Source organism: Bombyx mori, chromosome 6 (assembly GCF_030269925.1).
Source record: "Bombyx mori chromosome 6, ASM3026992v2".
Taxonomy (NCBI): Eukaryota; Metazoa; Arthropoda; class Insecta; order Lepidoptera; family Bombycidae; genus Bombyx; species Bombyx mori.
In genome coordinates this window covers 8650792-8662648 of record NC_085112.1, presented here as the reverse complement: position 1 = coordinate 8662648, position 11857 = coordinate 8650792, and the positions used below count along the sequence as shown (strand labels likewise).

General features: G+C 41.4%; 1 protein-coding gene across 1 annotated transcript; it reads left to right on the top strand.

The window, feature by feature from the left end:
- Positions 1 to 1089: 1089 nt before the first annotated feature.
- Positions 1090 to 10896, top strand: LOC134199081 (facilitated trehalose transporter Tret1-2 homolog). The gene is made up of 4 exons (XM_062669224.1): positions 1090 to 1216; positions 1969 to 2114; positions 6802 to 6940; positions 8395 to 10896. The coding sequence occupies exons 2-4, from the start codon at positions 2010 to 2012 to the stop codon at positions 9663 to 9665; spliced, it is 1515 nt and encodes a 504-aa protein (XP_062525208.1). The 5' UTR covers positions 1090 to 1216; positions 1969 to 2009; the 3' UTR covers positions 9666 to 10896.
- Positions 10897 to 11857: the final 961 nt, after the last annotated feature.

Genomic DNA, 11857 nt, shown 5'->3' with positions numbered 1-11857 from the left:
AAGGTGGAGATAGCTCTGATTGCTCAAGTTGATTTATTGATACAATACTCTTGTCCCCACTTATTTGACTTATATTTTGACTATTTATCTATGCACCTTTGTATTGTATTTTTATTGCTTAGATGGGAGAAATGGGGTGTTTGGATACCAGAGCCATACGATATCACACTGTGAATATCGCCACCTAGCCTCTAAATGCCCAGCCTCTAAATCAGATAATTTGCGGTAGAAATAGGCAAAGTAATTGTATGTACACGTGCGGGTTCGTTATAAATATAACGCCACCAAGTATTAGCTATGTAAATTTATAAATTTTGTGGGTATGATTTTTATTGAAACATGTTATTCCGTCAATCAGAACCAGATACTCTGTGCGTATTTCGTTAGAAAAAATTGTACCTACCCGCGAGATTCGAGCCTTGGCACAGTCGCATAGATTAAAACAAGTACACCGGTATTCTTGTCGTTATGTCACAAAGAAAAAGAAAGAATGAAAAAGAGCTGGGAAATTTGTGGTTAGGTACTCGATGATAGTATCTCTATCTCTCCCACTGTATAGTGAGAAAACTTATAACTGTGTCGATTGTCTGATTTTTACCTTTCATATAATTAGGATTAAGCTTCAAAAAAAATCAATTTCGTGATTTTAATGTTGTAAGAAGCTTCTCAACCTCAGGCCCAGCTAATTCATGTCAATATTTGTCATCATTACATTGAGCTTATAGTGTCTAACAGCATTAAGCAGTACCTTTCGGCACTCGTATATGAGCGAATAATATTATTTTTTGGACATGCCTCTCAACGAGAAAATGACTCCACAGAGCGTCTTATCATTCCGGTAAAAGTAGTCGCCTAGAAGGAAATTAGCGATGGTCCGACCAAGTCAAATCGGCGGTTGGCGGTTGGATGGTAAATGATCTGAAACTTTCCATATTTCGTAGAAGACACACATAAACTATGAGACATAAGCGCTCTAATTTATTTACATACATAAACTGGAATATTAACAGAACATGAATAAAATATCAAACCACTAATAGTATAAAATTATACGTGTAGATTAAATAACGGAAAAGGGTAACATGAGTTGATCATTACACTTGTTAATATCGTTGGTTGTATTTAAATTGTAAAATACGTTAAGCAATGAAAATTAATTGAATAAAAGCAGTTCAAATTCTGAGAAGGATTAATTTGTGCATGATAGTGCTATTTCGTAAGTGTCAAGATTGTTTGGTTAGACGGAAGAAATCTAAGGGATTATCAAAATATCCATTTCGTCCGTTTGAATATTAAATATTTTTTTATTTCAAAAAGTTCAATAGTTTTGATAAATCGATTCTCTTAAAAATGGTTGAATTCCCTTTAATTTTTTAAGTTTTTTTTTTAAGTCTTATTGCTTTTTACGATTGCACTACTTGTCACCAGAACAACATCTATCTCTAATAGCTTCAGTGAGAAGTAGGAGCGAGTTGTAGTACCCTTGGCATTAACGATGCGTGACAATGACCTTTTCCTATGAGTTGTTTTCTTCTGATGGCAACATATATACTTATAGTAAAACGCCGTCATTATTTAAAGGATAAGACGCTCGATGTACTCATATCAAGCGATGCAATTACGATTATTTATAATTTTTTCTATGAATATACGCATCTAAGACGTATTAACAAACGACTTACACTATGAGGAAGCCGTGTAAAAAAACATAAAACTTATTACTACTGTGTTCCTGCCTACTTTGCCCGAGATGTAGATTTAAAAAGTGGAAATGCAGTTTCAACTTAGACTTGGATCTCTTGTCTCTCGGTGGATAGTGGCATTCGCGTTGTGATGTTTCATGGGGTTCGGTAACCACCGTAACAAGGTAAGCCGTGTGTTAATTCACAAATTTAAACAAGATTTTTTTCCGACGATTTTTTATTTCTTTGTGTTTATAAATCTTAATTTTACAATTTTTGGGCTTAGGTAATCCATACTTAAAGAAAATATAGCTAAGCATTCGATCTATGATGGATTCTTGTGTTTACGACGTGGTAAGCAATGCGGTTAATGAAACAGAGGAAACCGCATTGGACAAAGCTGAAACAAAACGGATATATCTTTGGAGACAAGTACGTAATTTTATAAGTTTCGTAAGGATATCTCCTGTTCTTGTTTGTTTATTTCTACGCATTAATGGTAAACGGTGATTGGAAATAATTAACTATTTTATGGAAAAAAATATCCAAATGAAATGAAAAATCACGACTGCGTATTATTTTAATAACGCAAGAATACTACTGCCTTACCTCTTGCTCGATTGCATCCAATGTAGCCGACTTTATATAACGTTATGTCCAAACATTTTTGTTATTTGACAGTTACTCCTTAACTATGACATTGATTAAATTTTTAGCAAAAAATAATATAGGTTTCCTACTTCAGTGAATATAAGTTACTAATACGTACGCCCGTGCGAGTTTAAAATAAGCTCTAATTCACATAAGTCATTATGCAAATGATTTTTTTTATGATTGAAGGATTACTGGTGGCCCGGAGGCCTTTCCAGTTTCACCAGGACAGTTGGGCGAGCAAAGGCTCAGCCAGGAGGGGTGGGATTTGCTAACAGCTACCCGAGCGCCTCCGAAGGAGACCTAACAACTCAAGAGTAGCTGCTTCGCGAATGAATCTACTACCGGATCGGAATCGCGACCCGCTGAGAAGATCTGGCGAGAAACTCAGCGGGCTGATTCATGGGTTAGGTTGCACGGCGAACTCTTTGTCGAGTTCGACGAGTACGGTTACCGAGGTCCCTAAGCCTGCTCCTAGAGCTGAAGGCGTCTAGTGCAAAGGTTATTGGATCTGATGGATCCGTAAGGACGTGTCTAGGGCGTCGACGGTGACTGGCTCCTGCATGATCAGGATTCGGGGAGTAGTCAGCGGCGGCTACGATAAGGCGATTATCATGACGCATAGCCTTATCGAAGTACCGTTCCGACGCTGACTTCATGTATTTCTGTATAGATTCGAGGCCCAGGTCGTCGTGTAGGTCAACGTTCCTCACGAACCACGGAGCTCCGACGGCTAACCTGCAAAAGCGGGATTGTAGAGATTGAAGGGTGTCTATGTGTGTGCGGGCCGCGTGAGCGAACACCACACTCGCGTAAGTCATGACGGGCCTTATGCAAGTTTTGTAAAGTGTCACCTTGTTCCGAAGGGACATTTTACTCCGCTTACAGATCATGGGGTAGAGTCTACCGAGGATAAGCGCGGCACGGTCACGGACTGATTTTATATGCGGGCGGAATGTCATCGATGCATCCAGGGTAACGCCCAGGTACTTGACTTTCCTGGCCCAGGGTATGGGTTGTCTAAAGAGAGTAATCGGGGGTGTGAGATTCCTCCTCCTAATCCGGGAGGAAATCCGTGTGGAGCTTCCTCTCTGAAATAGCACCGCAGTACTTTTCGCTGGGTTGATGTCTATGCGCCATTTTCGGAACCACTGTCCTAGGGCTAGGGCTGCGCTCTGAAGCTTCTTCGCGATTAGGGACTTGTTTCTACTGGAATAGTAAACAGTCGTGTCGTCGGCGAATAAAGCTAAATGGGTCGGCGGCGACCGGGGAATATCGTTAACGAATAAGCTAAATAGGAGGGGTGAGAGGACAGAGCCTTGCGGGACTCCAGCTGTGAGAGGTCGTGGGGAGGAGCGGGTTCCCTCGACTCGATATCGAAAAGAGCGGTTCGACCAGAAGTCCCGTATGATGAGCACGAGACTATCCGGCACACCCATGTTGAATAGTTTGAAAATCAAACCGTTGTGCCAGACTTTGTCGAACGCTTTTGCGACGTCGACGAAGAGAGCTCCCGTGTATAACGGTTTTGGTCGATTAAGCCCCACAAGAATGTGCTCCATGAGGCGGTGCACCTGTTGAACGCATGAGTGATTTGTACGGAATCCGAATTGTTCATCGATGAGAATGCCCTTGGATGAGACGAAGTCTCTGAGGCGTTTGTAGAGCAGACGCTCATACAGTTTGCCTAGAGACATGAGGAGGCTGATCGGGCGGTAGCTCGTCGGATGATTTTTTGGTTTACCGGGTTTATGTATGCCGATAATGTCCGCTTCTTTCCACACCGCGGGAAAGATACAGTTCGCCATAGCGGCATTGAAAATAGATGCCAACATCACGATGAGTTGGACGGGTAGAAGTTTAATAACGCGGTTGGATATACCGTCGGAACCGGGAGCCTTGCGAGGACGTAGGTCTTTGATCAAGTCTTTAACTTCCATTGGAGTGATGGGTGGTAACGCATCCGAGGGTGGCAAGGAGGCTCTGCGTTCTACCTCACTGTCTACTAATTCTACATGAACAGGGTCCACGGATTGAGTGCTGGGTGTACACTGGGTTTGCAATGTATCGGCCAGCAGCTCTGCTTTTTCGTCATCATCGGACGCCGCGAGTCGGCCTGAGGGGCCTACGAGGGGGGGCATAGTTACTACCGTATCCGATTTGAGATTACGAGCTAAGCGGTAGTAAGATCTTTGGGAGGGCGCGAGTCCTTCTAAGAAATCAGACCATCTGGCATCTCGGACTTCGGCGATGCGAGACTTTACGTCGCGTTGTAGGGCACGCATTCGAATACGATTTTCCGCGGTAGGATACCTGTCGTAGGCGCGTATTGAGGCGTTCTTAGCTCTTAGGAGCTCCCTAATATCGTAGGACAATTTGAAGCGGTGAAGGAAGTCCTCCGCTACAACTTGTTTCGATGACCTATCTAATGTCGAGGTGATGTGTGACGTTAAGATGTCTATGGCTTCAGCGGTATCCTGAGGAGACGGGGTAGAGTCCGGGCTAAACGGTAGCGATGGTGGATCAGATTCAGCCAGGCTGACGCCCAGCGTGTGCCAATCCACCACAGTCCTCGTGACGGGAACGGAATCGGGAGCGCGACCGAGCTTCATAACGACGGGACGGTGGTCTGAATCTAACTCTGAAACTACTTCGATCGAGTGTAAGCTCAGAGTTACGTTTTGTAATAACGCTATGTCGAGTATATCCGGGCGATGCGCGATATTTAGCGGGTAGTGAGTCGGAGTTAGCGGAGCGACGATATCGAAGGCGAGATCATCGACTAACGCGTCGAGCCGCCTGCCATTCGAGGTTGTGGTGTGTGAGTTCCACCTGATGTGTTTACAATTTAGGTCGCCCGCCAGAATGACAGAGCTTCCCATGCCGAGCAGCACCTCGATATCACTGCTTAGAACGATCTTATCCGGTGGAAGATAAACGGACGCGATAACGATCGGCGCGTGTCCCGTCAGTGAGATTCGGCACACTGATGCTTCGATATTAGCGAGCGCGGGAGGATCGAGCGGGACGCAATGCAGGGCTCTTCTATAGTAAATGACGGTGCCACCACCACGAGCAGAGAGCCTGTCGTTCCTGACCATGTTATAGTTCGCGATTTTAGGGTCACGGCGCGCGGGCTTAAGTAGGGTCTCCTGCACTAAAAATATATCAATTTGATGGTCACGCAAAAAGTCAGAAACCTGATCACGTTGATTTGCGAGACCGTAAGCGTTAAAAAATCCTATCGTTACGGATAGGGGCTTTATTCTACTTATATACGCCATTGATTACCGGCGGAGTGAGGGGAGGACGTACGTATTTAATGACGCGTATACGTCGGCGTATTCTTGCACAACGGCGATAAAGTGTTGTGCAGTGGAGGCAGCGCGAATGGCGTCGCCCAAAGCGTTAACGCGCTCAAAGTTGATCGACTGAAAGAAGTCGATCGCTAAAGCGAGATTGTCGGACGCGGTCGGAGGGCAAGTCGCGGGAGAGGGACGAGTCGCGGGGGCGGGACGAATCGCGGAGGAGGGAGTTGTAGCCGTGTTCGTGTACGGCAGCGGTTTCGCCCAGGCCGAGACACTGGGCACCGACGCCGGAACGAACGCTGGCTTAGCCTGCGACACAGAGGGTGCCGAGGCTTTGATGTCTGGGCCGGAAGCTCGGAGGCGGTTTTGGCGGGCGACGCGTCGATTTATTTTAGGGGCTCGGGGGCATCCGCGGTAATTTGCGGGGTGACCCTGTGTTCGACACAGGACGCAGCTAGGCGGTTCCGTCGCGGTTTTTTGATCGCGAGTGCATAAGGCCGTGGCGTGATCGCCTAAGCACTTGACGCATCGGGGGCGCGCGTGACAGTTACGGGAAGAATGCCCGTATAATTGGCAGTTATGGCACTGGCTAGGTGTGCCTTTCTTGTGTGGGGTTTCGACTGCGATTCCGGAAAGGCTACAGACCGTTCGGATGTTGTATATTTGCTTACCCTCGGGGGTAGGCTGGAGGGCGACTATGCAAATGAATTGTGCGACCTCATAAGCAATAAAATTAGTATTTATTTTTGTAGATGTACTCCTGCCCTTCTTCCAGTCACCTGGGGTCAGCGCAACATGTTTTCTCCTTCCATACTTCCTCTATCATATACCATTTCTTCGCTCACTCCCATCTTGCACATATCGTCTTTCACACAATCCATCAATTTCTTCTTAGGTCTACCTCTTCCTCTATATCCTTCCACATTCATAGTTAACACTCTCTTACCAACTTCATTTTCGTTTCGTCTCATCACATGTCCATACCATCCCAAACGCGCACTTCCCAACTTCTCTGTCACAGGTGCCACTTTCAGGCTTCCTCTAACATATCTTTATTAACATTTTGTAGATGTATCAAGCATAAATACACATATACCTATGTACAGATATTATGGTATATACGTTTAAATATAGTATAGCCGGTTTTGTTTTTCTTTCAGATGTTTGTATCAAGCGGTGTTTGGTCGATTTATTTTGTTCTTGGTTTGGGCTTTGGAGCGCCAACTGTAATGATCCCACAGATCAGAAGAGAAGCTAACTCAACAGACGCAGTCACGGAGAGCATGGCTTCATGGCTAAGTTAGTTCTTCTATTGCCCCTTCTTTGATTTTATTTATATATTTTTTGTTGCTTAAATAGGTGGACGAGCGCACAGCCCACCTGGTGTTAAGTGGTTACCGGAGCCTATAGAAATCTACAACGTAAATGCCGCCACCTATCTTGAGATATGAGTTCCAAGGTCTCAGTATAGTTACAACGGTTGCTCTACCCTTCAAAGCGAAACGCATTACTGCTTCACGGCAGAGATAGGCAGGTATGTATAATATCAACTGCAGTTGGATCTATAATGTTCTTGAATGTAAGTGAAAGCGTTGGATTGGCAGATTTAGACAATAGTTAGAGGAAGTATCAAATGAGAAAAATAAAATAAAGCATATTATACGCATTTATCTCCTTTATTTAATTTTAAATTGTATTTATAAGTCTCATAACAAATAAACTTCAAAAGGCATATGATTTGCATACGGATTACTTTAAGCTCTATGTACAAGTGAGTGTGAAGACTATAACCTCTAATGATAGATAAAATAAGTAACGACTTAGAATATATTATTAGCCACAGACCATCAATAGAAGTGCCACATTATTGCCATTTTTGTAAGAATCAATTGTATGTTGTGCAGCGTGGACACTACATACATTCCGTTTATTTTGCAATCTGTTTATTTCTATCGAGTAAGGAGTATCATAATTAAAATTTTACAATCCCTTACTTTTTACCAGTCCCCTGCTTTTTACCAAACTTTTACCTACTTTCGGCACTCCTATCAATTATGTTTTCATTGTCTCTGTTGTGTAGTTCCAGTATAGTACTCTTATAGTTTGTCCATTCCTTGTATTCCTCGTACATACTTTTTTATCTGGAATGCTTTCCCTCTTGAAATCAGAACAATCAGTAATGGACTTGTGTTCAACTTGAGAGTTGGCAAATGATTTTAGGTATGTTTATAGAATCGTTTCAAAATTAATATATAAGTATAGAAAATATTTATTTAGGTATAATACATTTAATTTTTTTAATAAATTTTACTGGATTGGAAACAAAGTCATTTATGCCAAGGTTTTTTTTATTTTTTTTATTGCCCTTGTAGGTAGACGAGCATACGGCCCACCTGATGGTGAGTGGCTACCGTCGCTCATGGACTTCAGCAATGCCAGAAGCAGAGCCAAGCCATTGCCTACCACTTAATACTCTCTACAAGCCTCGTTTGAAGAAGGATATGTCATAGCGCTCGGGAAACACCGTGGAGGGGAGCTCGTTCCATAGTCGGATGGTACGTGGCAAAAAAGACCTCTGGAAACGCACTGTCGATGAACGCAGCGGTTCCAGATAATATGACAGAGAATGCCTTCGGCATTAATTTCGTCAATGTTCATTAATGTGAATGAAGTCTGAAAATATAAAAGACAGAGACGTACCGTAATGTTTTAATCGAATTGTTCGGTAAACAATATTTATTTTTATTTTACAGCATCCGTCCACGGGTACGGCGCGCTGCCATGGGTATTCGTGATACCTCTCTTGACAAGATATGTTGGAAGAAAAATACCTTTTCTAATAATCTGTCTCGTTACTTTGATATCCTTTGTGTTATTTTACTTCAGTACCAATACAACGCATTTATTAATCAGTGCGGTTATGCAAGGCATGCTTCTAGCAAGCAACATGACTTTATTGATTGTCATTATAACGGAATACTCCTCTCCGAAATATCGAGGGATGTTCATGATATTTGAATCTACAATTTTCTTTTTGGGTATATGGGTAGCTAATGCGACGGGAGTTTTTTTGCAGTGGAAAAACATCGGGTACATCGCCTTTATTTGTTCTTTATACCCTTTGACTGTCGTATTTTGGCCTGAATCGCCTTACTGGTTGGCGATGAAGGGCCGGTTCGAAGAATGTGCCGCTTCACACCACTGGCTGAAAGGGTACGATAAAGATTCCCAATGTGAACTCGAGACATTGATTGATTCCCAGAAACAGTATATTAAGATGTGTGAGGAGAACAAACGAAATGTTGCAGGGAATAGGGTGAAGTTTATTTATGAAACTATAAGCACAAAAGCGTTTTATATGCCAATGCTTATTTCTGTTGTAGTAATGTCAATGTACCATTTTTCTGGAAAATTAGTATGCACAATGTATGCGATGGATTTAATCAATCAAATAACTGGCAGTAACATGACCTCAAGTTATGGCATGCTGATTATGGACATAATTACAATAGTAGGTATGCTGCTCGGTTGTATTTTATCAAAGATTTTGAATAGGCGTACATTGTTGTTAAGTTCGGCCACTTCGGGAATTTTCTTTCTCTATGTCATATCTGTATATTTATATCTTATTAAGTATTCGGTTATTGCGGAGAATAGATATTTGTCAATATTATTTTTGACATTATTTTCCGTATCAATAAGTCTCGGTCCCATGATAATGCCGTCCACTATATTCGGAGAATTAATATGTGGGAGGTACCAAACGCCTTGCTTACTTTTATTGACATTGTTTTCTGAGTTTTTAATGGCGACCGTTTTGAAAATCTCTCCATTTATATTTCGTACGTTGAGCTTACCCGGTGCTTTTTTGTTTTACGGGATGTCCGCATCTGTTTTCACGTTAATCGTTTACAAATATTTACCGGAAACTAAAGATAAAACTATACTAGAGATAGAGAATTATTTCAAAGATCCCGTCCAGAGACGAGAAGATGTTAAAAAAGTCTTACTAAAGGGCACCTAATTAGTTGTGATTCTTGTTGATTTGCAATAGCTCGTTAATTATTTAGATATTCGACAAAATTACGTTATTTCCTTGATACTTAAAATTACATTAAAAAATAATAATGATACACTAAGTAAATATTACTTACATTTGTAATTTATCTTGCTTACACAATTATTAATTTGTACATAATACCTTCAACGGGTTAATTAACTCTCGGTTATGTTAAAATATTTATTAGGTTACAATTTCTTCAAGCCGAAACGCTTTACTGGTTTCGTTGAAGCAAGTCAAGGTAAAAAACCCGAACGGGCTCCCCACAAAGTCGACTCACAAGGAATAAACATGGTGACAATAAATTTAAGGTTGAATCTCGCGTTTTATGCAGACGACGGTATTCGAAAGGTTGGAAATAATACATGTAATACTAATTTTACTGGTCGTAATTTTATTGGTGGTAGGACCTCTTGTGAGTCCGCACGGGTAGGTACCACCACCCCAGCCTATTTCTGCCGTGAAGCAGTAATGCGTTTCGGTTTGAAGGGTGGGGTAGCCGTTGTGGCTATACTGAGACCTTAGAACTTATATCTCAAGGTGGGTGGCGCCTTTACGTTGTAGATGTCTATGGGCCCAGTGACCACTTAACATCAGGTGGTCTGTGAGTTCGTCCAACCCTTTAAGCAATAAAAAAAAACAATACATAATGCGATATTAAGCCGCAAAAGTAGTTCTGAGTATGTCTACAACAAAGTCGTGAATGGCAGACTGAAATGTATCTTACTTTTGTGGAATTTTGGAAGCGATTGACACTGTACAATGGAGCAAAATGTGGACCTGCTTAAAACAAAGAGGTATGGGAGGTAAATCATTGGTATAAAGTATTTAAGTAATCTTATTAAATTCTGGAAGCGCCTGAACTTTTTGCAGATTACTTTGATGTAAAATCCCATTTGAGACGTTTCCGATAACAAAGGCAGGCGGTAAACACTGACACAAAAAATAATAAAACAACGAGATCAAAAGCATCAAGATGTTTATTTTATAAATATTTGCTTGCTTGGGCGGATTTTAATAAATCAAAATTAAATCTGTCAAATATTATAACATCTGTTTATACTTTTTCAAACTTTTGGGATCACACAGCTTTATGATAGTTACTATTTTGGAGTTGAAAAAAATATAAATTGTATGTTTAATTAATTAATTTTGTACGCAACATAAAATATATTAAAAAAATTAATGTAATAAATCAATTGCATTTTGTGTGAATTTCCATGCTTATTTTAGTGCCGTATTCGATAAATATGTATGTACATGTCCTTCGACCAAAGCACATATTATTATAGTAAGTATCTTTACATGTACGTGTAAGTCGATTTGTGTGTGATTTTTTATTTCTTTGCTTCTTCCCCTCCCAATATTTTGCAGAACATTGAAGTTTAAAGCCAGTGTCGTAATATTGAATGCAAATTCTTTTCATTGTGCTATTGGTATTTTAGAAAAAGTGTGGCAGATATTTTATTCTCGGGCATTGTGTTTTAAATTAAGAGACGATAGAAAGAGCTTCTTTTGCATCCGCACGGGTGGAGATCAGTAAAAAGTGCAATTTTTTATTATATGATACCCGATGTAAAATGTTACTGGTACCCATAGTAGTGCCCATTGAGAACGTGTATGCCACTACCAACCTTAAGCTATGAGGTCTAAGGCGAAATTGTACCTAAATACACCCTAAGCCGGAACGCATGATCGCTTACCGGCAGAAATAGGTTGGGTGGTGGTACCTAAGTCGTCTTGGCCTAAAGGATAAGACGTCCGGTGCATTCGTATCCAGCGATGCAACGGTGCTCGAATCCCGCAGGCAAATACCAATTTTTCTAATGAAATAAGTTCTTAACAAATATTCACGATTGACTTCCATGGTGAAGGAATAACGTTGTATAATAAAAATCAAATCCGCAAAATTATTATTTGGTGTAATTAATGGTCTGCACGGGTAAGTACCACCACCATGCCTATTTCTGCCGCGAGGCAGTAATGTGTTTCGGTTTGAAGGGTGGGGCAGCCGATGTAATTTAAAAAATAAGACCTTAGAGCTCATATCTCAGGGTAGGTAGGCATTTACATTGTAGATGTCTATGGGCTCCGCTAATCACTTTTAATACCAGGTGGGCCGTGAGCTCGTCCATACCTATCCGTGCGGGCTTATA

Bases quoted from the DNA above. Each gene is read 5' to 3' on its own strand.
- LOC134199081 (XM_062669224.1), top strand. From the start codon at position 2,010: ATGATGGATTCTTGTGTTTACGACGTGGTAAGCAATGCGGTTAATGAA. The intron at 2,115-6,801 runs GTACGTAATTTT...TTTTTCTTTCAG, and splicing joins GGATATATCTTTGGAGACAA to ATGTTTGTATCAAGCGGTGT. The intron at 6,941-8,394 runs GTTAGTTCTTCT...TTTATTTTACAG, and splicing joins GAGCATGGCTTCATGGCTAA to CATCCGTCCACGGGTACGGC.